We start from the raw sequence: 26,566 nt of genomic DNA on the forward strand, positions 1-26,566 counted from the left end.
CACTCGTCTCCAGAAACGTCACCATTCCTATCTTCAGCGGGTCAGTGATTGAGTTTCCACAGCGCTCTGGTGTTGAGAATCCAAGATGCACCATTTTTGGAATGAAGAAATTCCTCTTTATCTCGGTCTTAACTGGCCTGCCTGTTACTCAGAAACTGTGCTTCTTAGTTCTGAGTTGCTACATGAAAGAAGCACATTAACTGGGTCCACCTTGTCACAGTCTGCATGAATTTGGTATTTCTCAGTCAGATCCCTGGGGAACCACCGAGGCTGGGTCATTAAGTGTTTGCAAGGTAGAAGTAGACCAATTTTTCATCAGTAACACAGCTGAAGGTTGTGCTGAGAAAGCAGCTAAGTCCATTTGAGGATTTTTCGATGAATTGTGATCTCATTGAACTGCTGAGCTGATGGAATGAATGCACAACTATTGCTTTTGCATCTTATGGCCAGTTCTCATTTTTGTGAAACTCTGAAGAATACAGGCCAATTTCTTCAACCTCTCCTCCTGAGACAATCCTGCCAAAGATTTGTTATGTTTCACCTGAAGGCTAAGACCTGGAATAGGACTACAAAATGCAAGAATGTAACTATAAGACAATACCGAACACAGGGAAAATCTCCTTTGATTGGTGAGAGATGAGGCACGTTGTGCAGATGCATAGAAGATGAAACTGATTTACTGTGAAGAAGAAAATGTTGGTGAGGTTACAGCAAGAGGACTTGGAGGAGCTTTTGGAGAATATGGAGTATTATGTACTTGTTGGGCTGAATACTCTGTTTCTGTGATGTTCAGACAGTAGCATGTTGCGTTGTGGTGTTTACCCCAGTGTGTAATAAGCCATTGTACTTGGCAATTCAGAGCTGAAAATGTGTTGCTGGAAAAGCGCAACAGATCAGACAGCATGCAAGGAGCAGGAGAATCGACGTTTCGGGCATGAGCCCTTCTTCAGGAAACCCTGCTTCGCAATTAAATCAAGCATCTCATAAGATTTTCTGCTGCAGACTGTCATGGAACTTGGAATTAGGTGGAAAGCTAGGAGCCTCGTTTGCAGTTGTGGGTACAAATAGCTGCTCATGTTCAACCTGAGGAACATTTCAGGGTTTATACTTGATGGAGTTCAGAAGCAGACGGGTACATCTAATTGAAACATCCTGAGTGGCCTGGACAGACTAGATGTTGTGAGGATGTTTCCATTGGTTAGAGAGACATAGAGTCAAGGAAAAACTCTTTAGAATGGAGATGCAGAGAAACTTCTTCAGCCAGAGAGTGGGGAATCTATGGAATTCACTGCCACAGAGGGCTGTAGAGGTCAGGTCATTGAGTATATTTAAGACTGAGATAGGTTCCTGAGTGCGAAGGATTATAGGGAGAAAGTGGGAGAATGGGGTTGAGAAACCTATCAGCCATGATTGAATGGCAGAGCAAACGTGATGGGCTGAATGGCCTCATTTCTGCTCCTATCTCTTCCAGTCTTATGGTTTGGAGGTCATGTGATTATTGCGATGAGATTAATCTTTAAGCTATACGTAAGTGTTTATGCCCTGAGCTCTGGATATTGGAGAAATCTTTTAATTCCTGCTGTTGAGTGGGTGGGTGATAAATCTCAATCCCGGAAATAGTGAGGGCTGCAGATGCTGGAGAAGTCAGAGTCAATAAAGTGTGGCACTGGAAAAAGCACAGCAGGTCAGGCAGCATCCGAGGAGCAAGAGTCAACATTTCAGACATAAGCCCTTCATCAGCAATGTGGAGAGGGAAGGTAGCTCAGAGATAAATAGTGAGGTAGGGCTTGGGGCAAGGTAGCTGGGATGGCGAGAGGTAGGTCAGGTCGGAGGTGATTGTATTAGTTAGTGGAGGGGGTAGGTGGGACAGAAGGTCAGGCCAAGAAGATGATGATGGGTCTGGGATGAGGTGGCGTTGGGGAGATTTGGAAACTGGTCAAATCAATGTTGAGGCTGTGTGGTTATAGAATGGTCCCTACGGGATTGGGAGGGAAATTTGTTTTGGTGATTGGGTCTGACTATAGGTGGTGAAATTGGCAGAGGATGATACGGTGGATTTGAAGATGAGTGGGTTGGAATGTGAGGACCAGGGGGATTCTAGCCTTGTTGTGGTTGCGGTGGAGGTGTGGGAAATGGAGGAGATGCAATTGAGGGCATTGTTGATAACAGGGGAGGGGAAGTTACAGTCCTGGTGGCAGGAGAATACCCCACTCCATGCCAGATGCACCCTGCTGACTGAGCTCCACCTTCTTGACATGACCTCACTGCCCATCTTCTTTCCCATCTATCCACTCCACCCTCCCCACCGACCTATCACAATCACTTTCTACCTCCGCCCACCTATCGCCATCCCCCCTAACTTTTCCCCAGCACCCACCCCCATTCCCCTATTTGTTTCTCAGTGCCCTTCCCTCTCCCCAGGCCTCTTCTGCTCCTCTGATGCTGCCTGACCTGCTGTACATTTTCCAGTGCCATACTTTCTCGACTTCAAATCTGGATCTCGCAAATCTCACTTCTTCTCAGTTGAGTACTTGTCAGTAATGGGCAACAGAGTATTTGTTTATTGCTGCAGGTGTGAAGTTCTGAGCAACTGTTGTCTTTCTTAATGTTGTCATTATTATTCCCTAGTCGTCATATTCACAGTTGCTGGCGGCAACCTGCCTTACAAAGCTTGTGTCACGAACGAGTAACCCCTTGCCTTTAGAACAACGCACTGACATACGTAAGTATGAGCTGTTATTTTCTCCCTGAATTTTCATCAGGGCAACATAGTAGCCCAATAATGTTGTTTCAGATTTCACACTTTTCTGCTTGGAATGCTATGGCGACCTGTGGTGTGTGACTCATTTATGTGACACATGTTTGAAGGCTGAATGTGTCTCTCCTTGCTAACACTGATGTTCAGGGGTTCTTGCAGAAATAGTGATATACTGTTGAGCACTCTGCAAATGTCTGGGGAGTTTATTCAAATACTGAGACAGTTTTGTGGAGGTAATAAACATAGTGCAGACTTGACAAATACTGAGATGTGCTTGGGGTTACCCATGGGTACTGTCTGCTTCTATCAGTCCTGGGAGCCTGCAAAGATTGAGACAGTTCTGGGAAATCTTTATAAGTAATAATAAACTAGTGAGAACCCCTTGCAAATTTCTTAGAGTTCTGATCAAATATATTGGTATTTTATTTAAATAATGAAACCAAACCCTGAACTAGTTCATACGTCTTTCAGTGTAATCAACAATGCTCTTAATTGCATCTCCTCTATTTCCCACACCTCCGTCCCAACCACTACAAGGTGAGGATCCCCCGGTCCTCACATTCCACTCTACTCCTCTCCAAATCTAGCAAATCATCCTCTGCCACTTTCACCACCGAGCCAGACCCAATGACCAAAACAAATTTCTGTCCCCATCCCTATCTGCATTCTGACATCATACCCATTCTGAGGCTCGTCCACCACCTCAACAAGGCCACCCACAAACTGGAGGAGAAATCCCTCCTCTTCTACCTCAGGACCCTAGCCTCGACATTGACTTCACCAGTTTCCAAATCTCCCAAGATATTAATCAGTGGCTCCATGTACACGGTCTCTTGATGGAATTGGAATCAGAGAGAAAGAGTTCTAAGATTCCTGAGTTGCATTTAACCTTCACTTGGTAAACATGGCAGACGAGCTGGTCATTTATTTGTCATATCTTGCTGTGAGCTTTGCCATTACTTTTGTGGGCTAATTACCAGTGACCTGGCTTGAAAAGACCATGTTAGCTTTGGAGCACCGGACACCATCACTTGAATGCAGACACCTGAACTCCCAAACCAAGGCTAAATTTCCAGTGACGGACTGATGGGCTATACTGTGCTGTAGATGGTGCTGCCTTTTGGCTCAGATATATTAAATTTGCCTGGACACTATTTGGAATAAGAGTGGGACATCCTTTCTGTTGGCCGAGCCAATATTTATCCCTCAGTCAACATTGGTCAGCAGATGATCTCTTCATTTCATTTATTGCTGTTTATATGTGCTCCCATTGCACAAATTGGCTGTTGTCTTTCCTACAAAAATGACCATTCCTGATTTTAAACACAAGTAGGAGACATCCTGAAACTGTGAAAGGATATTGATCGATACAGATTTGTTTTTAAAATTGGGTGCTTTCACTATACCTTTTCAAAGATCTTGCACCATTTAATTTTTTGTTTCCCTTCCCTTGCTAAAAGGAAACTATGTCTTGAATTACTTGGCGACAAGGCCGAAGTTGGCCAACTTTGTAACGCAGGCTCTCATCCAGTTGTTTGCTCGAATCACCAAACTGGGCTGGTTTGACTGCCAGAAGGATGAGTACGTCTTCAGGAATGTCATTGCAGATGTCACACGCTTCTTGCAGGTACGGAAATGTCTCCATGTTCCTAACGGAGTTTTATTTGGGCAAATGTTTATTCTGGCTTCCAAAGCCACAAAGCTACAGCTGAAATTTATTTTGATGTTTTCTGTGGTAATTATCTGGAATGCATGCATTTCTCTGGAGCAGCAAGCATTCCAGAAAAAAGTTAGTATTCTTCTGATGCTCTTGCACAGCTCATTGGTGAAAGCAGTCTCGTGTACTCTGTCAGCCCAAAGAGTCTGCATCGGGATAGAGAAAAGTCAAGTGAGTGGACAGTAAGTTCACACACAGCCTCACACTTTAACACCTTATGTGTTATCTACTGGCATGAAGCATAGAGGAGCTGACTATTATTGAAGTGGACAGAGACTGCGGAAAGCTGCAGTACGGGGGCCTTTTGGGAGTTGGTGTTCATGAATCACAAAAAGCTCATGTTCAAATTCATCTCCTAATGGGGAAGGCACACGGAATGTCGGCTTTTATTTCAAAGGAAATAGAGTATAAAAACAGTCAAAGTTTTGCTAAAACTATCCAAGGCATATGTTTCAGCCCACAGCTAGAATACTGTGATCAGTTTTAAGCCCCTTCACGAAGGAAAGGTTTCCTGGCATTCGAGGCAGTCCAGACAAGGTTTACTTGGGCTGATCGGTGATATGGAGACAATGTCTTAGGGGGAGAGGGTAAGTCAGTTGAGCCTGTACTTTTTTGGATTTTAGCAAAATGAGAGGTGATCTCATTGAAACATACAGGACTCTTGAGTGGGGGGAGGGGGAGGAGGGGGGAGAAGAGCTTAACATGGTAGATGCAGAACTGTTGTCTGCTCTTGTGGGCAAGTCGAAGACCCAGGGAGCATGATCTCAGAATTCGGATCACACATTTGTAAGGGAGATGAGGAGAAATTTCTTCTCTGAGGGCAATGTGTCTTTGGAATTTTGATAGCAGAGAGCTGGTTACGCAGGTTGAGACCGATTTTTAATCAGCGAAGGGAATCCAGGGTTATGGGAGAAAAGGCAGGAAAGTAGAGTTGAGGATTTTTACACTGGCCACAATCTCACTGAATGGTCTTCTAAAGGATCCCAGGTTTCATTGCTGTGCTATGATTGATCATGAGAAATATGGAAACAAGAATGGTAAATGATGCTGATTAACCACATTCTAATTCAGACTCGGGACTGAATGAAGTTGGTTTGTTTCTGTACTGAATTCCTTAGAATGTTCCAGCGTCAGTGCTTTAGCACTGGAATGCTCCTTCTAATCAATGATATGGATGGGGGAGGTGGATAACGTCACAAGTCACATGACCCCAGCTTGTCCTCCAGGTTGATTTGAAATCACAAGCTTTCAGAGTCCAGCCCCTTTGTCAGTTGAAGTTCTTGTCTCCGTTTGTCCCTTTTTGATCTGGTGTGAAGCCTTGGCACATGGGCTGGGCTGAATGGGAGTTGGTGTGAAGTTATGCTCAAACAGGTTCACAACCTTCACTGAACAAAAACCAAAAGAACTGCAGTTGCTGGAAAGCTCAGCAGGTCTGCAGCATCTGTGAAGAGATATCAAAGTTAACATTTTGGGTCCAGTGACCCTTCCTCAGAGTTGATAGTAGCTCAGAAAATATCTGTTTTTGTCACTACCTTTGCAGCTTGCATTCTCTTGACCAGTTTATCTTTACTGTTGTAATATAGCTTACAGGCAGAGCTGAATTTTTTTAATGTCATGTCCTTGTGGGCATTATGGCTGGGCCAGCCAACTAAACATTGCATCCTTGCATTCTCCACTTGGCCATTTTACAGGGCAGTTTAATGTCAGCCATTTTCCTGTGGGTCAGGGGTCAAGTGTAGGCCAGCACAGGTACAGATGGCAGTCCCCTTCTCTAAGGGAAATTGGTGAAACTAGTGGGTTTTTAATGATGGTTGTCAATGGTGGCCATCACACTTTGGTAGGTTTTTTCCTATTGAATGCAAATTCAGTTTGCTGTGGTGGGATTTGAACCCATTTCCCAGAATATTACCTATGTCTCAGCTTCACTTGTTCAGCAGCAATACCGTGAGGCCATTTCTTCTCTCTAATGGTCAGGAACCCCATTCTAATATTGGGTTGATCTAAAATCTTTATCACAGGTCCTCCCATATGAACTTGATGAACACTTCATTCTAACTTCAGTTTGTGCCCAGGTAGAGATGCCATTATATTAGTGAGCCTGAGATCCCTGATGAATAACAGATCAGATGTTCATTACAGTAAATTTGATTTGGGAAACTATGTTGTTTCTTTGTTTTCTCTCCCCAGGACAGTGTTGAGCACTGTATTATAGGAGTAATGATTCTTTCTCAGTTAACCAATGAAATAAACCAAGTAAGTGTCCCAGCTTTCTTCATGGAAGTAAGTGTCTGTTTTTCTCATTGATTTCCACTTCTTCACTTGCAGGTTTGGTATTGAGTGCCCATTATATTCTGCTCTCAGCTTCTTTATTCCTTCCTTGCTGATCATGGTTGTTGTCCAAGATGAGTTTGGATGCAGCATTTGATCCCGGTCTGGTGGAATGAACGTTTCTGTTGTATGATCATATGCAACAAATTGTACAGAGGACCGAGGAGCACAATGTTCTGCATTGTTTCCACATTTGAATCAAACAGGTTTAAAAAAGAATACATTGATCTTGATCAAGGAAGCACTGGGATTGTGCAAACAATGGAATTGTTAGTTGATCCAAATTACTGTTGTTATCTTTAGGAATGAACTATTTGATCTGTTTTGTCCAGAACTTGATCTGTTTATTGTTATTTTCCCTCAGTCTTTTTGCTCGATCTGTGGTGGATTCTTGGTCGCGAACAATGCTATGATTCACTTGTCTTGAATAGTCTGAGTTTGCTGTCAATACTAATACTAAGGCATTGCTGCTCAGCAACAAGCTCTTTGCCTGTTCAAAAGTGCATCAGTGCTTATCACCATGCAAGCTATCCAACCACTTTGTCATCTCCCTGCTTTCTGCTCAGTCCCCCTTCCTACTGTGTTTACTCCCTCAAATTTCTTTGCAATTGTCAGACCCTTTTGGAGTGATCACCCCCCACTGTCAATGATAAAAAGATGAAATCATATACCTTATGGATCTTTGTTAGCTGGCTCCTCAGGGTGTATGTCCAGCCAGTCATAGAAATGGAGCATTAGCTCAATCACAGAAATCACTGTCTCTCATACAAGCTGGCGGCACGGTGGCTCAATGATTACACACTGCTGTCTCAGCACCAGGGTCCCAGGTTCAATTCCAGTCTTGGGTAGCTGTCTATGTGGAGTTTGTACATTCTCCCTGTGTCTGCTTGGGTTTCCTCCGGGTGCTCCGGTTTCCTCCCACAGTCCAAAGATGTGCTGGCCAGGTGAATTGGACACACTAAATTGCCCATGGTGTTAGGTGGATTAGTCAGAGGGTAATGGGTCTGGGTGGGTTACTCTTCGGAGGGTTGGTGTGAACCGGTTGGGCCGAAGGGCCTGTTTCCACACTGTAGGGAATCTAATCTCGAATCTAAAAAGGCACTCTCCATCATAAGCCCTCAGTGGTGATGACATCCTTGTTCATGTTTTCCACATCCTTCAATATCTCAGTGTATTGTTTTCTAACATGGGGATAAACGTTGAAAGCACTTTGATAGTGTGCTGCAACCAGATTTCCCTCAAAGTTGATGATAACTTTCTGCTTATTATTGGGCTTTATCATTGAGCCTCAGTGCTCTGTATTGCATTTCATATTGCCTTGTTAACGTGCATCGTTACTTTTAATGATTCATGAAGTGTTGTATCATCTCTCTACTTGGAAGTGCAGGTGATGTATGGGTTAATAATTTTGTCTTTTTTCGATAGGCTGACACTACACATCCACTGACAAAACATAGGAAAATTGCATCGTCATTTCGAGACACATCACTATTTGATATCTTCACACTCTCATGCAATTTACTAAAGCAGGTAAATGTTGTATGTTTGCCTGGCAGTCAGACTGCATCATAGATTGTTCATGGAACCTTGCAATGACCCAGTGATCCTGTTGATGACACTGATGTGCCTGGAGGCGGCCTTCTGCCCAAAGACAACTGGGTGATGTTTGTAAACCACCTCAAAAGCAAAAATATGGGACATGGAGAAAAGACTACAATTCTTCCTTGTGCTGTTATCCTTTCCATTGCCTTATTCCCCTTCAGCACATCCTGGCACAGGAGATGAGCAATCACAGGCCTTGGTACATCTCCTTTCTCCTAGCCTTGATTCACTCGTCCCCTATCCCCCCAGCATTCTTGGAATTATGAATTAGGAGTCAGAATGAGTTTTCTGGATCACTACTTATCCGTTTGGAATTTCACATTGTACTCCATGAGATGATAGATTAATGTACTTACAATACCATTTGTACTGGTGTTGACCAAGAGGTGAGTTGGAAGCAGAATTAAAAGAATTCATCCAGGTCCTCTATTAAACTTAGCAACCATGGTACACACAGCAAACATTATCCTTCTTCATGTGGACCACTATCAGAGGTTTAAGTCAACAATACAAATTACTTTCCCAGTAACTGGCATATCCTTCCACATACGCAAAACCATCAGCCGAAATATACATCCCAGATTGGTCAGGTGACAACTCATGCTTTGTTTTTACTGTCAGATTCAGTCTTCTTTTTAAATTAATAATTGTCACAATGTTTCAAGCAAGTTCAGACACTACATTTTCACTCTACAAAATAATTCCTGAACGTACGCAGCTTTCAGTAAGAGATTCTGCATTTATTTGCAAGGGGCACATGACCTCAGTTAGCTTGGCCCCTCCTCAGCCGAGTGTTGCTACATCTCCTATTTAAAATTGTTCCCTTTACCGCCTCCTTTTCTCTTGCCATGTGCATGTCTTGCTCCACTCCGTTAAGAAGTTAGCGAGTAAGTTTGTGGCAGGGAAGCCTCTGATGATTGGAGGAGCCTCACCTTTGAGATTCTGACAGGTCTCTATGCAGGAATGATTTTTGTCCTGTTCAACACCCCTTTGAGTAAATTTCTCCTGGCACTTTGGGATAAATGTACTGTTTATCCCTTTACATCTTGTGTCCAGTTATTTGGCCCGTGAGCCTGGGCCCAGTGCTGAGTATTATTTGTTACCCCATTCTGCTGGGCCTTCTCCCCAAGTCTGGAGTGCCTGTCAGCCAGAAGTAGTAGGTTACAAATGGACTGTCGCTATGATGCCTTAACATTTGTCCAAACATCGAGAAAAGCTGACCCACTTGAAACATTCCTTAATGTGTCACTGCTCTGGAAGTAAAACCTGTCTGTTGTGGACCAATGTATGATACTAGGAAATGTGAGATCAACAAGCTGACTGGGATAACATGAGAGTAACTTTGTTGTTTGAGTTGACACTGGTTCTCCTAGTTCAGGAGGCTCAGCTGAAAACGTGACCCTTTGTAGTGAAATGCCATTGATTGTGTTGTCAAAGCCCTGCACTTAGTTTGAACACGTGTTGCTTGGATCACTAGCTAATGGTGTGCACATTCTTGCAGGCATCTGGAAAAAGCTTCAATCTGAATGATGAAAGCCAGCATGGTCTCCTTATGCAACTTCTCAAACTGGCTCACAACTGTCTCAACTTTGACTTCATTGGCACTTCAACGGATGAGTCCTCGGACGACCTCTGTACTGTCCAGATTCCAACCAGCTGGAGGTCAGGTATGGTCATATTCAGCAGCTCTGCCTTGAGTTTGGTTCACATTTTGTTTGAAGCTCTCAATCGTCCTGTCTATCCTGACTGATCTTCTCTCAGCCCTCAAATCTGTCCCTTGCACACACGACTTGCCCCTGGCCACGGCACTCACTCAAACCCATTCTTGCTCACTCCCCATGCACATAGTTTCTCTCCCTCCCTCTGCACAATCCATTCCTCCCCACTGTCTTTCCATTTCCATGTTCTGTGCCTCCGTGCTGCCTTGCTCACTACTTTGTCTCCATTATCTCGCCCCTACCCACTGTGTCACTTTTCTCCCAGATCTCTTTCCTCTCTCCCCCACATGCTCTCCGTTCATCTCTACTTCTCCCTGTTCTCTTTTCTACTCTTCCATGTCTCTCTCCTGAATACGATAGTTTCAGCTGCTAACGGTGCATCATAAATCTTGTTTCCATTCGTCCATCTGATCAGTCTGCCTGTCTGTTTTGGCTGGGCTACATGGAGTCTCTGGAGTTTGTGAGATTTGCTGTTTTGGCTGGCAGGTGGTGCCGTGCACACTGTGTGTGGGGTCAGGTGACTTTACTCACTCCCCGCCATCTCCGGGGAATACTCAGTGATCTCATACACTTCCCGGCTGATAAGCAAGCTTCTCAACCAGTCACCAGCCCCAAGGCTGAAGCTCGACCTTGTCAGAAGCTGCTGGCCAATCAGAAACCAGCAGCTCTGGGTCCCGCAGATCATTGCTGACAGACCTGTCTGGTCAAGGTCTTAGCTGGTGCCAAGTGCTTTTCTTTTTGGGGATTGTGAGGTTGGAGCTGCAGGGAGGTTCTGGTGAGATGGAGAGAAGGTCAGCTCCCTACTCACCCCACCCAAATCCCCCTCCCCAACTGGTGCTGGACTGAGACAAATGGAGACTGCTGCTCCAACCCGGTGTGTAGGTCATCTGGGTTCCCAGCTCTCCACTGTCACGAAGTTGAGGCCATTAATTAGCCTTCACTTGCAATGTTTAATTGGTGGCGAGTCCAAGATCCCCATTGGGCCTTTGTGACGAACGCACGTTTGAGGTGATAAGGGGTTGAGGATCTCTCTCGGGCCACCCTGTTTGTTCCCTTGCCATCTTTCTTCATCCAGTGAGTGGATAGTTACATCCTTAGTTTTCCGGTAATTTAAACTGGTAAATACCTTTATAAATGGCTGTGCAAACTCTCTGAAGTCCTGGTGATCTGGGCTTCAGGGAATTTGTTTGAAGGAGAACCTGACAATGATGTTTGGTCTCTTTGATGCAGTATGGAATGTTGGATCGTGGAATTGGGGCTTGGCCTATTTTTGTTCCCCCAGCATTTGTTTCCTCACTTTTGGCAAAGCTGTTCATTCATTGTCATTGACAAGCTGTTTGTGTTAGATCTGTCACGAACAGTCAGAATCCTTTACTGAAGTACTTTCTGGAAAGCTAGCCTTCTCATCTTGCATTCTCCATTATTTCAACGAAAGTCATTTAAATTTAACAGTACTTACTTTCTGAAGGTCTGCAAACAAAACTGCAGTTGTCTGTTTTGATGCATTCTGTAATGTGTGTCGGGAGCTGCTGAGATGTTCGTCATGGTCTTTTACATCAGTGACGCTCCATTGCCTGGTTTTCTTTGAGTAATTCTGGCTTATTTTGTTATGTTGCTGTATTACACCCCTGTGAACCATCTTGGGTTATACAATGGTGAAGGCACTCTGAATCCACATTACTGTTTTTGAGAGAGAGAGAGAGAGGGTGGAGAGCACAATCTGAGAGTCTGCAACAGGTTTCTGTTTGACCTTGCTCCCCACCCTGAAGATGCACTGTTGCAGAAGGCATAGTTTTGAGAATTTTTGGGAAAGCCTTTTGTTAATTTCTCTTGGCAACTTGTATTTGAAGACTGCAAGTCTTTATCATTTCATGTCCAATGATCCAGACCTGCCATTGTTTCTTTAGCATTCCTCAGATGATTGGAGCTTATTTCAGATTGCTGCTGTATCCCAGAACATACAGTGCTAGACCCATCTCTTCAACAGCAAAGCCAATGCATTTCAGTCTTGACCAGGGCAATTGTAGTGATTGGAGCCAGGTTGGTCGTCTTGATGACAACATCCTTGATTGGGGTTGTTAACCTAGGCCAATCAGGAAAGCCTTGGCTGACCAATCTTTACAGAGGATTGAGCATTTCCTCAGTTCAGGGGACTGACTCTGAGTGGGCTGGCCACAGACAGTGTACTGTACCCAAGGGAACAAAGGGTGACTTGGTGATGTGATACTGGTCTCTGTGCAGTTCTTTCAGTGATTTCCAGGTACTAAAAGACAGCAATTGAAGGTTGAAACGTGATTACTACTCGTTAAGTTCACATTTGAGTTATTTTGAATGAAGCTGGTCATTCTGTGGTTGTTGGGGCTTGAACCAGAGTATTTTGGCCAAGAGGTCTGGGCACTATTTCCCCCAAGGTCCTCTTAAATGATTGTCGATCAAACTTGCAATCTCCAGCTAGCATTACTATCCCAACAGAAGTCCATCTCTTTATCAGTGTGGCCACACAACTGGACTGAATGCTTTTTCTAATTCTGTTTGGACCTGTTTATGACACACTCTCTGGGGCATGTGGGGCTTGAAAGTGTACCTTTTGACCTAGAGGTAGAGGCACAAATACTCCACCAAAAGAGGCAGCATTATGTTCATCATCTAGCCTGCTGCTCATTGCATGTCTCAATTTCCATGTAGAATTTAACTAACCATGGCTATTAATTTCTAGCCCAATAAGCCCAAACCTGGGAAAGGACCTTGTCCAGTTTGGGGGAGAAGTTGGAGAATGACAGGTCTGAAGTTATTTGTTCCTCCCACATTCTCTCTGATGACCAAAGTGTCATGTTATATCTCCTGTCTTTTCATGGTATGTGAGGTGACACCGAGAACAGCATTATAGCACCTATTGGCAGTGGTCTTCTCATGCTGTACACCGTCAATCACATTCATTCAGAGTTTGCTGCAGCTGAATGCAGCCCCAGCCAGAAGTACTGAAGACTGACAGATCCTTGTCTTCATTGCTTTCCTGCTATGTGAACTCGAGTCATTTCTTCATTGCTAGTCATCCTTCTTTCTTTGAGGATTATTGGTTGACCAGTGGCTCCCTAGATCGTCCAGATTTCGACGCTGCACGGTCATATTCTTTCCTCCTTGAATAGAGAAGATTGGGCTGGCCTCACAGCTCATCAAAAATATGTTTTTTTTTTGCAAAGGTCGATGAAGTGAAGGGTGAACTGTAGTTCTGCCTCGGACTAGCTGCAGGGTGTGTGTTTCAGAGCTGAGTCATTGTGACAGCAGATAACATTTAATTTGAGCCTAGGTTTGTCGTGTTCCAGAAAAATATTCTTTCTCATTGTCTCTTGTGCATTACTTACATTCAACCACCCAGCATAATGTCAACCTGATCTTTAGTTCACAGAGAAGATAGAAAACTCCAAAGTAGTCTAAATTTAAGGAAGTCAGCAAGAAGTAATTTAGCTGCTTTACTCAAAGTCTGGAGTAGTTGAAACAAATATCTAAATTCCCCTGAAATATATCTAAGTGCATGAAGAAGGAATAGGAGGAACTGATGGGTTGAAACCAAGTAGATAGATTGGAAGGAAGCTTGTGTTGACCTTCAAGACCAACATTGACTTAAACACACAGCCTGTGAATGTGCTGCATATTGTATGCATCGAGCTGACAATATAACCTAAACTCAACTTTTAACTTTTCCAGTAACAGAATTAGTTAAATAGAGTGAAGTTCATGTCCACATTTGAAGTTTGTCTTCACTTGAATTAAAAAGTGAAGTCTATATGCTAATTATTATTGTAACCTAATGTGTCATCTCACTGGGGTAATTCTAATCAGTGCAGTTACCCTTCCATGAAACTTGGCGAATACCCATTGCAGTCCCCAATCAAACCTACCGAAAAATACCAAGAGTCTTTCTAATGGAGGAGAAGGATAAGTTTAACTAAGCCTCATTCACAAGATCTTTTCCAAGACCCACCCTGAAGATGCTTCACCTTTCATCAGTCAGAATTCAGGTCACTGAAATATCTCTGTTCTTGTCTAGACGATAGATACCCTCTTCACTGCTGTCTGGGTCTGAGCCCATTGGACCAGAAGTTATCATTCATAAGATACAGGAGGTGGGATGAGGCCATTAAGCCCATCGAGTCTGCTCTGCTATTCGGTCATGGCTGATATGCTCCTCACCCCATATTTTCCTGCCTTCTCTTCATGTCCCTTCAACCCATTACAAATTACAAAACCTGTCTGACTCCTCCTTAAATGTACTCATTGTCCCAGCAGCATCCACTGCACCACGGGGTAGCAAATTATACAGATTCACAACCCTTTGGGAGAAGGGGTTTCTCCTTGATTTTGATTTGAATTTGCTATGACCTCCTGTCCCAGAATGCATCCGCTCCACACCTATTCTATCCACACCTTTTGTCACCTTGAATCCCTCATTTTGATCTCCCCTCATTCTCCTAAATTCTAGAGAGCATGTGACTAAACTGTTCAATCTCTCTTCATATGACAAATCCCTGATGTCTGGGATCAATCTAGTGAACCTCCTCTGAACTGCCTCCAGTGCAACTCCATCTTTCCTCCAAGGGTTCAGAAAAGATTTACAAGGATGTTGCCAGGGTTGGAGGATTTGAGTTGTAGGGAGAGGCTGAATAGGCTCCAGGCTGTTTTCCCTGGAGCATCAGAGGCTGAGGGGTGACCTTACAGACGTCCCATGAGGGACATGGATAGGGTAAATAGACAAGGTCTTTTCCCTTGGGTAGGGGAGTCCAGAACTAGAGGGGCAATATGTTTAGGATGAGAGGGGGAAACATTTAAAAGGGACCTGAGGAGCAACTTTTTCACACAGAGGGTGGTACGTGTATGGAATAAGCTACCAGAGGAAGTGATGGAGGCTGGTACAATTATAACATTTAAAAGGCGTCAGGATTTAGTATATGACTAGGAAATGTTTCGAGGAATATGGACCAAGTGCTAGCAAAAGAGACTAAACGAGATTAGGATATCTGATCAGCATGAATTTGCCCTTCAGAAAACCGTGCTAACTCTGATAGATAGCGCTTTGACTTTCCAAATGTCCTGATAGTGCTTCCTTGATAATTGATGTCAACACTTACCCAACAACAGATGTTAAACCAACTGGTCTGTAGTTTCCCACATTTTGCCTCCCTCCTTTTTGAAGAAGGGTGCTATATTAGCCATTTTCCAATCCATTAGAACCTTTCCTGTATTCAGGGACTTTGGGAATATTGTAACCAATAGATTTCCTGTCTCTGTTGCCACTTTCTTTGATACCCTATGATGTACGCCATCAGGTGAAGGAGCACTTGTCTGTCCTCAATCCTAATAGTTTGCTTCATTCCTTTTCCCTGTTCATGTTGTTTCTTCTCAGTCCCACCTTATCTGTAGCCTCTGACTTGCCTGTTTCAACAGGCATGGTTCCATCGTCCTCCACCATGAAAACTGGGGTAAAGTATTGATTCAACATCTCTGCCATCTCAGTGTCTCCATTATTAACTCTCCAGTTTCACCTTCCAAGGGATCAGCATTCACAGTGGTGATTCTTTTTGATGTTTTGTGCTAGTTTTGTTTCATAATTCTTTTTATTAATTTTTTAGTATCCCTTTGTTTATATTTAGAAGTTTCCCAATCTTCCATGTTGCCACAGGCCTTTGCAATATGATATGGTTTAATTTTGACTTCATGTTGTCCTTGACTTGTTCAGCCTTGGATGGCTTTTTTCTGCCGCCCCCCCACTCCTCACCCCCCTCCTTCCCATCTTTGTTTCTCTCTGGGATATAGTTTAATTGTGAGGAATTCAGTAGCTCCCTAGACATCTGCTATTGCTCATCTGTTGACTGACCTTTTAGCCTTCCTGCCCAATAGAGGAGCAGAATGAGGCCATTTGGCCCATCGAGTATGCTCTGCCATTCGATCATAGCTGATATGTTTGTCGACCCCATTCCCTGCCTCCTCCCCATCACACATTTGATCTACTTGCCAATCAAGAACCTTTCGATCTCTGGCTGACAAACACTTTGTGACTTGGCTTCCACAGCCCTCTGTGACAGTGAGTTCCACAGATTCACATTCTCTGGCAGAAGAAATGTCTCCTCATCTCCCTGCTGAAGGGTCATTTCTTTGCTCTGAGGCTGTGTCCTTGAGTACTTGTCTCTTCTCATGGTGAAAGCATCTTCTCTACATCCTCAATCAACAGACCTCTCGGGATTTTCTCAGCTTCAGTCAGATCCCCTGTCATCCTTCTAAACTCCATTGAGTACAGACGCAGAGTCATGAGCTGTTCTCTAAATGACAAGCCCTTCATCCCCAAGATCATACTTCTAAACCTCTTATGGATTCCCATCAAGGCCAACACATGCTTCCTTAGATACAGGGTCCAAAACTGCTCACCAATTCCAAATGTGGTCTGACCAGAGCCTTCTACAGCCTTAGCAGTACATCTCCACTCTCAAAGCTAAAGCAAACATTGCAGTTTCCTTCCTAACTGCCAACTGAATGAGCATGTTAACCTTAAGAGAATCCTGAGCTAGGACTCCCAAGTCCCTGTGTGCTTCAGATTTCTGAAGTCTTGCCACATTCAAAAAATGGTCTGTGCCTCTATTCCTCCAGCCAGATGCAAAACCTCACAGTTGTATTCCATCTGCCCACTCTCCAAGCCTGTCCAGGTCCTTGTACAACCTTCCCATTTTGTCAACACTGTCTGTCCCTTCACTTGTCTTTGCGCCACCAATTGACCTTGCTTCCTCTGTCAAGTACAGAGCAGTGTGTGGATTGGGAGGAAGGATTTCCAGGGGACAAGACCAATGTGCATTCAGTTGTGTCTCACATATATTCAGCATTTGGTGAAACCAGTTAGCCTTTTGTAAGTATATTCGTTCCTCAACTTGTACTCTCGAGGATAATTCCAGCTTAATTCTTATTTCTTCACAAATAATGGCACTGAACGGAAGCTATTATCATAATCCACTCTGTACTTAGGGGATCACCAGGGCTTTTCAAGCATTTCTCTGAAGCTGTTATTAGCAAATACTGTTCCTTGCATTGATCTTTGAAATATTATTTACGGTCTGGGAACCCTGTTGTCAGTCATACATTCTGTTTGTGAGTGCTCCACGTTCTGGCAGGATTCTATGATAAAACCAAGAATTGGGGGTGCTGGAGATCTGAAACAAACACAGGAATTGTTGGTGCAGTTGTCCAGGCCACTTAATCGTCCAAGTTTCAATTAGATCCTCCCTCATCCTTCTAAACTCCATCGAGTATAGTCCCAGAGTCCACAAACACTCCTCGTATGTTAAGTATTTTCGTTCCTGGGACCATTCTCATGAACCTCCTCTGAGCACGCACCAGGGCCACTACATCCTTTGAGAGATATGGAGCCCAAAACTGCACACAACATTCTAAATGTGGTCTGACCAGAGCCTTATAGAGCCTCAGAGGTACATCCCTGCTTTTATATTCAACTCCTCTCCAAATAAATGTCATCATTGCATTTGCCTTCCGAACTACTGACTCAAGCTGAAAATTTACCTGGAGAGGATCCTGGACCAGGTGCTGTTTTCCGTTAATTCGCTCATCAGCAAACTGTTTCAAGGTGCCTAATGAACTCTCCTACCTGGATTTTAACACCTTTTCAAAAGATAATGTAGTACCCAAAACACTGCTGAAAATATGTTGCTGAAAAGGCGCAGCAGGTCAGGCAGCATCCAGGGAACAGGAGATTCGACGTTTCGGGCATAAGCCCTTCTTCAGGAAGGGCTTATGCCCGAAACGTCAAATCTCCTGTTCGCTGGATGCTGCCTGACCTGCTGCGCTTTTTCAGCAACACATTTTCAGCTCTGATCACCAGCATCTGCAGTCCTCACTTTCTCCCCAAGACACTGCTGTCTTGAAATGTCAGCCTTTGAGCTGAAGTCTTGAGTGACATTGGAACTCAGGGAGTTATGACTCAGTGGGAATGATATCGGCAGTAGCAGAGCTGTTGTTTGAGGACATTATTGAATACTGGGACAATAATACGGCTTTGAGAGGTGTATTTTGTCCTGGTTTTCTTTTGACGTGGAGGTGCTGTTGTTAGACTGGGGGTGGACAAAGTCAGAAATCACACAACATCACGTTGGAGTCCAACAGGTTTGTTTGAAATCACAAGGCTATGGGGCACTGCTCCTTCACTGGGTGAACCCTGACCAAAGGGCAGTGCTCACAAAGCTTGTGATTTCAAATAAACCTGTTTGACTTCAATCTGATATCTGAGTAGTTTTGTTTTTGAGGCGAGGTTTTGAGCTATCAGTTGCAAATGTGTTGCTGGTCAAAGCACAGCAGGTTAGGCAGCATCTCAGGAATAGAGAATTCAACGTTTCGAGCATAAGCCCTTCATCATTTTACTTTGAGCTATCAGTGCCAAGTTGCCTCTTCTAAGCCACTAAAGTGTAAACATAGCTAGTTATGCCTTTGGGATTTTGAAAAAGTTGGAATAATAGAAGCAGCATGAATGGGTGGAATCAGGCTCCATTAGAACCAGGGTTTTCGTTTAACTTACAGTTGTTGGGGTTTTGAAGTTGGTTATGGAAGCTGCAATATCTTTCTCTCACCTAGAATTTCCTCCTGATGTTTTTTTCCTTCTGGAGATATACCTCATTTGAGACAAACTACTTTACTGAATTTGCCTTTGCTAAGGCTGTGTTTATCGGATATTCATACATTGGAGCGGTTAATGTTTCACAGTTAGATCATCTCCTGTTCCATTAAGTTTTCCAATAGAGTTAATGTTATACCAATTTCTTTTGATTTTAACTGGAGGCTAAGAATAAAGTGTTTTGCTTTAAGCTGAACCAATCAAATGACGTTTGGAACAAAGCACCTCACCCATGCCTTTAAAAAAGATGAAAGTTCAGGTCGAGGCTGTCTCCTTGGTGCGTTTGAAGGAGGGTTTGGTCTAATCCCTAACAATACTAACAGAGCTGTTAATTCATTCTACAATAAATTCGCATGCTTTTTGTTAGTTTTTAGGTTCTGAGACATTATGGCTATTTGGATATTTTGTAATGAAGGCTGTTTATTCTGTTAAAAAAGTAATAGTATCATTGACTGGTTGTGCTCAGAAAGTAGAGGTGTGCGGCATAAAAAAATGAACTTAATTGATGAAGCAAGGTTGATAAGTTTAATTCAATTCAGTGAACTGTGTTGTACATTCCAGTTACAAAATTATATGTCTGTCTCTGATTAGAACAACCAACAGCCAATTGTCATTTTTGGTATTTCTTCACCTTGGCACTGTGTGTCTCAGTTGGAATATGTTTCTTGGACAGAGAATTGAAGGATTGGATTCACCTGGCCTTGTTTTGTAATTGCTGCAGAGTGAAGATATTGATTGCTCATTACCTTTGAGTTTCAAACAGTACAGCTCCATGTGCAGCATCAGGAAGAATTTGCTTTGGCTCAGCACCATATACCCCTCATGGTGTGCAAATGGATTGTTGAAGCTCAAACTACTTTTGAAGGAGAGTGAGATCCTTCTGCCTACTAATGGTCTCATTCCATATTACTGCAGTGTCAGGTTGTATGTTAACTTGAGGGTAAGCCAGCGGTTTCATCTTGCAGGTGAAAAGTGAATTCACTTTCTTGATGCTCTTTCACTGTGAAGATACCATGAGTTTGCCTGCTGCTTCCATCCCTGTAAGTTGGATTTAATATGTACTCAAATACATGTAGTGTATGACACAAGGTAAATGAGCTTGTCATGCAGATTGAAATTGGTAGGTGGGAATCACAGAGATGTAGCTGCAAGGGGATCAGGGCTGGGAGCTGAATATCCAAGGATACATGTCCGAATCGAAAGGACAGACAAATAGGCAGAGGGGTTGGCATTACCTTCTCATGAAGGGAATGAAATTAAACTGTTAGCAAGAACTGATGTCGAGTCGGAAGATGTCGAATCTGTGTGGGTGAAGTTGAGGAAATGCCCAGGAGAAAATAACCTCATGGGAGTTGGGTACAGGCTTCTTAGCAGTAGTTAGGATTGGGGGAAGAAAATAAATCGGGAGATAGAGAAGGCATGAAAGAAAGGCATTGTTAGAATAATCATGTTTGCAATGTGCAGGTAGAGTGGGAAAGTCGTGATCTTTAAGGAATTGGGGGAGTGTTCACAGGATGGGTTTATTTTTTTTGAAGCAGCTAGTTGTAGTCCATCCAGTCCGGGTGATTTATCCATTGGTGAATTGATGATGTGTAATTAGGCAGGCTTAATTCTTAGCTGAAGGTGAAGAAATCCTGAGGGTGAATGAGCAAATTCACCCTGTAGTTTGAGAGGGCAAAGCTGCAATCAGATCTTATGGTAGTTCATTTAAGTGAAGATAACTATAAAAACATAAGGGAGGAGTTGGCTTGAGTTGATTGAAAGGAGAACCTAGCAGGGAAGATAGTGGAACAGCAATGTCAGAGGTTTCTTGGGGTAATTGGGGAGGACCAGCAGAAATCCATCCCAAGTTTCATAGTGAGGGGAGGATGTGGCAACCATTGCTGCCAATGGGAGTCAGGGACAGTGTAAAAGCAAAAGAGCAGCTATACAATGTGGTGAAGATTCATGGGAAGCCAGAGGATTGGGAACCCTTTCAAAACCAGCAGAGGATAACTACAACAGCAATATGAAGCTAGCTGGAAATATTTCTTTAAAATTACAAGGGCCTTTTCAGATAGCTAAAATATAAGAGGCAAGGATGGACATTGGTCCCCTGAAAGATGAGGCTGGAGAAGTAGTAATGGGAAACAAAGAAATGGTAGAGGAACGGAATTGGTACTTTGCATCAGTTTTTATACTGGAAGACCCCAGCTGGAGACCAGAACTTTGAGAGTCAGGAGTGCAGTGGCCAACACTGAAGGGAAGGTATTGGGGAAGCTGTAAGGTCTGAAAGTGAATAAGTCACCCAGACAAGGGTTCTGAAGGAAATAGCTGAGGAGATTGTGGAGCCATTGGTGATGATCTTTCAGAATCATTGGAGTCCTGGAGGGTCCCAAACATCTGGAAAGTGGCACACGTGACGCCTCTGTTTTATAAGGGTGGGAGGCAGAAGGCAGGAAGTGTTTGCCCAGTTAGCCTGACCCCTTGGTGGTATGAGTTTTTCGTCCATTATTAAGGATGAGATTGCACAGTACAGTACTTGGTAGTGCATGGTAAAATAAAGCTGAGTCAGCACAGCTTCGCCAAGCCTGACAAATCTGTCAGAATTCTTTTGAGGAGGTATTGAATAAGTTAGACTAAGAGCCAGTGGATGTGATTGATTTGGATACCAGAAGATTTTTGACAAGCTGCCACACAGGAGGCTGTTAAGTAAGGTAAGAGCCCATGGTATTAGGGGGAAGATGCTGACTGGCAGAAGGCAGAGTGGGGAGACATCTTCAGGATGGCAGCCATGACTACTGAAGTTCCACAGGGATCTGTGTGGGGGGGCCCAACTGTTTGTGTTATGTATTAATGATCTGGACGAGGGAACTGAGGACATTGTTGCTAAGTTGGCAGCTGACACAAAGTTAGTTGGAGGGACAGGTAGTGTTGAGGACCCAGGGAGTTTGCAGAAAGACTTGGACAGACGTGGAGAGTGGGCAAAAAACTGACCGGTGGAATACAGCATGGGAAAATGTGAGTTTATGTACTTAGCTGGGAAGAACAGAGACATCAACTAATTTCTAAACAGGCAAAGGCTTCAGAAATCTGAAGTACAAAGTGACTTGGGAGTTCTCATTCAGGATTCTGTTCAGGGTAACCTGCAGGTTCAGTTGGCAGATAGAAAGGCAAATGCAATCTTAGCCTTCATTTCAAGAGGGCTACAATATAAGAGCAGGGATGGCCAGGTCAAGTCACATGGAAATATTGTGATGAGTTTTGGGACCTTCGTCCAAGTGTTGGAGGAAGTCCAGAATAGATTAACAAAAATGGTCCTGGGGATGAAATGGCTTCTGGTCTGAGGAGAGGTTGAGATGTCTGGGTCTGTACTGGATGGAGTTTAGAAGGATAGGTGGGGATCTAATTGAAACTTAGAGAATACTGAGAGACCTCAATAGAGTGAATGTGGAGAAGATGTTTCCATGTTTTGGAGAGACTTGGACTTGAGTGCACAGCCTTGATAACTGAGATGAGGAGGAATTTCTTCAGCCCAAGGGTTGTTAATCTGTGGAACTCATTGCTGCGGACAGCTGAGGGTGCCAAGTCATTGAGAGTATTTAAGACAGATTAATAGGTTCTCGATTTGTCAGGGGATCAAAAGGATTACCGGGAGAATGCAGGAAAAGGATTCAATGGTGGAGCAGACTCAATGGGCCAAATGGCCTCATTCTGCTGTTTAACTTGGGGTCCTGTTCTTCATTCAGTTAACTTCACTTGGTTGAGATGCTCCATTTGACATCTGCAGGGCTGTTCCTCACATTGTGCAATTCAAGAATTATTTCATCAATTTTGACCAAGGTTGGATCTCCTTTGCCAAAGAACCACCCACAGCTCTGCAACATGTCATAAAAAAAGGGTTTGTTTTAGTCCACATGTGCACACTGCAGGATACTGGCATATGTCAGACATGTGGAGCAAATCCCTCAGTGTCGTGTTCATTGAGTGCTGGAAACAAAGTGTAATTGGTTGTAAACATTGTTTGCATGTGTCAGATGAGCTGAACTGTGAAGTGATGTGGCAGAAAGAGCATTTTGTTCAACAGTAGCTTGTCAGGAGAAGAGCCAGGATTGAAATGAGATTCAGCCCTGCAGTGAAGGACATGGTCTGATATTTGTGTCAAAATCAGAAGGCATCTTCTCATGGTTGATCTCACAGCCTTGTGCCTTTTTCTGTGGAGGGGTGAAAGAGGAAAACTTCCACAACAGCAGCCATGACACAAACTGGTGCCCTCATGTTTTCACTGTGGCTTCTTGAGACCTGAAGACATGGTCGGACAGTGGCAAGCAAAGGAGACAACTGAGGAACAAGTCGATTTCGATAACAAATTAACTGTGCACTTTTTTTTTCTTGATCATGTCTTCCTATGTCCTCCATACCTCTATCTTAATAAAGGTTTGTTTACCTTTCACTTGTATCGCTTTCTCCTCGTGGAGAGTTAAGTTCCGGCTGCACAGGATATCACTGCAGGAGTGCTTTAGACATCTCCTCAGCCCATCTATCTTCGGATGCCTCATGAATGATCTTCCTGCCTCTGAAGTCTGAACTCAGGGCGTTCACTGATAATTGCACAACGTGCAGCACCTCAGAGAGTCAAATAGTTTGCGTCTTCATGCAGGATGACCAGGACATCATTCAGGCTTGGCCTGATAAGTAACATGCAGTAGCTAATGGGAAATTGTCTCAGTGCTTAAGGAGGCACATGGATGTTTGCCTTTGTTATCCGAGGCACTGAGTTGAAGAGCAGGGAGGTGATGCTGTTACTATATAAAGTGTTGCTGAGCCACAACTGAAGGGTGCATGTTGTGGTTCTGTTCGCCGAGCTGGGAGTTTTTGTTGCAAACGTTTCTTCCCCTTTCTACAACAAAAACTCCTAGCTCGGCGAACAGAACCACAATAACAAGCACCCGAGCTACAAATCTTCTCTCAATCTTTGAAGGGTGCATTTCGAGAATCCTCATTGTTGGAGCAATGTGTTTGTGAAGAGGGTGCAGAGGAGTTATGCCAGGATGTTACCTGCGCTGGAATGTTTCACTTACAAAGAGAGATTGGGATTGTTTTATTTGGAGCAAAGGAGATTGAGAGGGGACAAGATTGAGATGGATAAAATTGAGGGGCATAGACAGACTAAGTCAGGCAGAAGCCTTCCACTTGCTGGAGCGATCAGTGATCGGGGGTGTAGGTTTAAACTGAGGGATAGGAGGTTCAGAAGGGATGGGAGACAAAATGTTTTCATCCAGACACTGGTGGGAATCTGGAACTCACTGCCTGCTTTTGAAATAGTCACTCCTAAATAGAGAGATAGGAATTCACAATTGATTTGTATTCTCTTTGTGACACCTTTCACCTTTGGGGATACAGACAAACTCTATTTTTCACCTGTGTTCTGGTGAAAGGAGAGGAAGGTACACGGATATCTCTTCATTCTCTCACACTCTCATTGCAATATCAAGCCCACATTGCTTCGTTGATCTGAGGCAAAGTCATGTCAGCATGCCTGAGCAGGGAGGTTGTCCAACAGGAAGGACTTTGGATTCAGGAGTCCGTGGTTGGTTTGGGAAACTGAGTTGCAAGCCTGATGTGGGTTGGAGTTTTGTTACAATTTATAGTGAGATGTTGGCGTCACTGGCTGGGCCTGAATTTGTTGCTCATGCCTAGTTGCCCTTCTGAAGGTGGTGGTGAGCTGCCAACCCTACAGGCCACATGTTGTACATTAACCCATAATGCCCTTTGGGGGTAAATTCCAGATTTTCCCACAGAGACACTGTAAAAACAGCTATCTGTTTCCAAGTCAGGATGGCGAGGGGAACTTGCACTTGGTGATGTTCCCATGTATCTGCTGTCCTTGTTCATTTTGATAGAAGTGGTTGTGGGTTTGAAAGGTGCTGTCTGAGGACTCGTGATGAATTTCTCAGGTGTATTGTATAGATAGTTCTGACGTCCATTTCCCCTCCTCAGACAAACCAAAACACTCAGAGACTCCGTATAATTTTACCTCCTTCATCTTTATTCCGGGCCCTGGAGGGAGTGAGAACAATCGCCCATGTGCACAGAGACATGTGTTCTTGGTCGTCTTTGGAACAGCAGTTTGTCAATTAAGTATAAAATCATAAATCATGTTCCAGAGAGGAGCATCCAGATAAGGCAACATAGATATTGATTGGGTGATTATTACAATCAGCAAGTGTCAATCGGAAAGATGAACCATCTGCTTCACATCATGAATACTTTCCACCTTATTAACTGACATTAGATACTGAATGCTACCTCACCTCGTTAAATGGCTCTACATAATGACTGCTTTTTCATCTTGTTAACCCATTACCCTTGCCTCCAGCATCCCATTGTTAACTGTAAGTTCTTATCTGATCTGAGACCTGCTCAGCTGAACCTCAAGCTTCACAAAACTCAGAACTTAACTCTTTCCCTGTCTGCTTATACCCGGTATACATTCTCCTTATGCACTGCTGGTACTGCTGAGTGTCAGTGATAAAGGGAATGGATAGTTGCAGATGTGGTACCAGTCAAGTGGGCTGCTTTGTCCTGGATGGTATCAAGCTTCTCAGCTGTTATTGGAGCTGCACCCATCCAGGCAACACACTCCTGACTGGTGCCTTGTCAATGCGAGACTGGCTTTGGGAAGTCAGGAGGTGAGTTATTTGCTGCAGTATTTCCAGCCTCTCACCTGCAGTGTTTCAGGATTGAGATTACTTCACCTATATAAATCGAAAGAGTTTTGGAAGTAGAGAATTCTTGCATAAATTAGAGTTGCTGGTAGATCAGTTGCATGTTTAAAAATTGATTGATAAGTTTTTGTTATGCACAGATACTGAATTACATCTAGTTCAATTGGCTTAACAATTGTCTTTGATCTTATGGAGTCTCGCACTTTCAGGAGACAGCTTGCCAGTATTGTCTTGAGCAACTAGAGATGGGTAATTGAGCCAGGAATACGTATATTGGCAATATATCCAACGAATGAACAGAAAGTTCTGTTCTTTGCTGGTGTCCCCCAGCTCTCTCTGTTACTGTTATGTTGTAAATTACAAATGTCAGCAAATAGTTTTTTTTAGATTTTTAAATCTGCTGGTAGGGTGAAATGGTACATGTTGTAGCAAAGGGGTGTGAGGGGGCAGTGGAGGGGAATGAAATTTCATGGTATGAGAATAATATTGGAATGCTATCCCCAAAACCAAGATGGGCCGAATACCCAGCTCATCTCTGCACCCACACTTCTCCTGCTCTGCACCACAGCTCACAAAAGCCAACCCTTCCCCTCCTATGTTTCTGAGATAAAAGTCAGGTGGAAATGCGGTTTGGAGGTCGGCTAACGTTTTGGAAGCAGCAGTCCTGAGTTTTCTGATCCTGACACACTTTATCTCAACTCCTCACATCTATCTTCAAGGTCTAGGTAGTTCTTCTATAATTTGACAGTTGTGTTCTTGTGGAATCATGCTTTCAAAACAGCGCTTAAAGTGCTGGCAGTGGAATTGCGTTACAGCCAACACATGTTTTAAAAGTTTGCGCTTTGCTAACAGCGTCCCCAATTTGTCAATCACATTGCAGCGAAACAATGAAACGCAAGTAATGGCAGAATGGCGTGTACAAGCATATATCGGACTAGTGAATGTTCTCCTGGTTTAAAAAACTGCATCCTTGAAATGGGAAGTTGAAGGAAATAGAGAAAAATCTTAATTAGAAATTGCAAAGACAAATTTCAAAGTTCTGTTTCCGTAAATTTACTGTTCTGTTGCAAT

The 26,566-nt window shown here is 43.6% G+C and overlaps 1 protein-coding gene across 4 annotated transcripts in view; it reads left to right on the forward strand.

The window, feature by feature from the left end:
• Positions 1-26,566, forward strand: part of xpo7 (exportin 7) — a 106,262-nt gene that overhangs the window by 33,755 nt on the left and 45,941 nt on the right. For all 4 annotated transcript variants that reach the window (XM_060856428.1, XM_060856426.1, XM_060856427.1 and 1 more), the window contains 5 exons: positions 2,629-2,722; positions 4,219-4,385; positions 6,663-6,728; positions 8,229-8,333; positions 9,907-10,072. In XM_060856428.1, coding sequence (XP_060712411.1) covers positions 2,629-2,722; positions 4,219-4,385; positions 6,663-6,728; positions 8,229-8,333; positions 9,907-10,072 — 598 coding nt within the window. The remainder of the gene's footprint in view (positions 1-2,628; positions 2,723-4,218; positions 4,386-6,662; positions 6,729-8,228; positions 8,334-9,906; positions 10,073-26,566) is intronic.

This window comes from Hemiscyllium ocellatum, chromosome 48 (assembly GCF_020745735.1).
Source record: "Hemiscyllium ocellatum isolate sHemOce1 chromosome 48, sHemOce1.pat.X.cur, whole genome shotgun sequence".
Lineage (NCBI taxonomy): Eukaryota > Metazoa > Chordata > Chondrichthyes > Orectolobiformes > Hemiscylliidae > Hemiscyllium > Hemiscyllium ocellatum.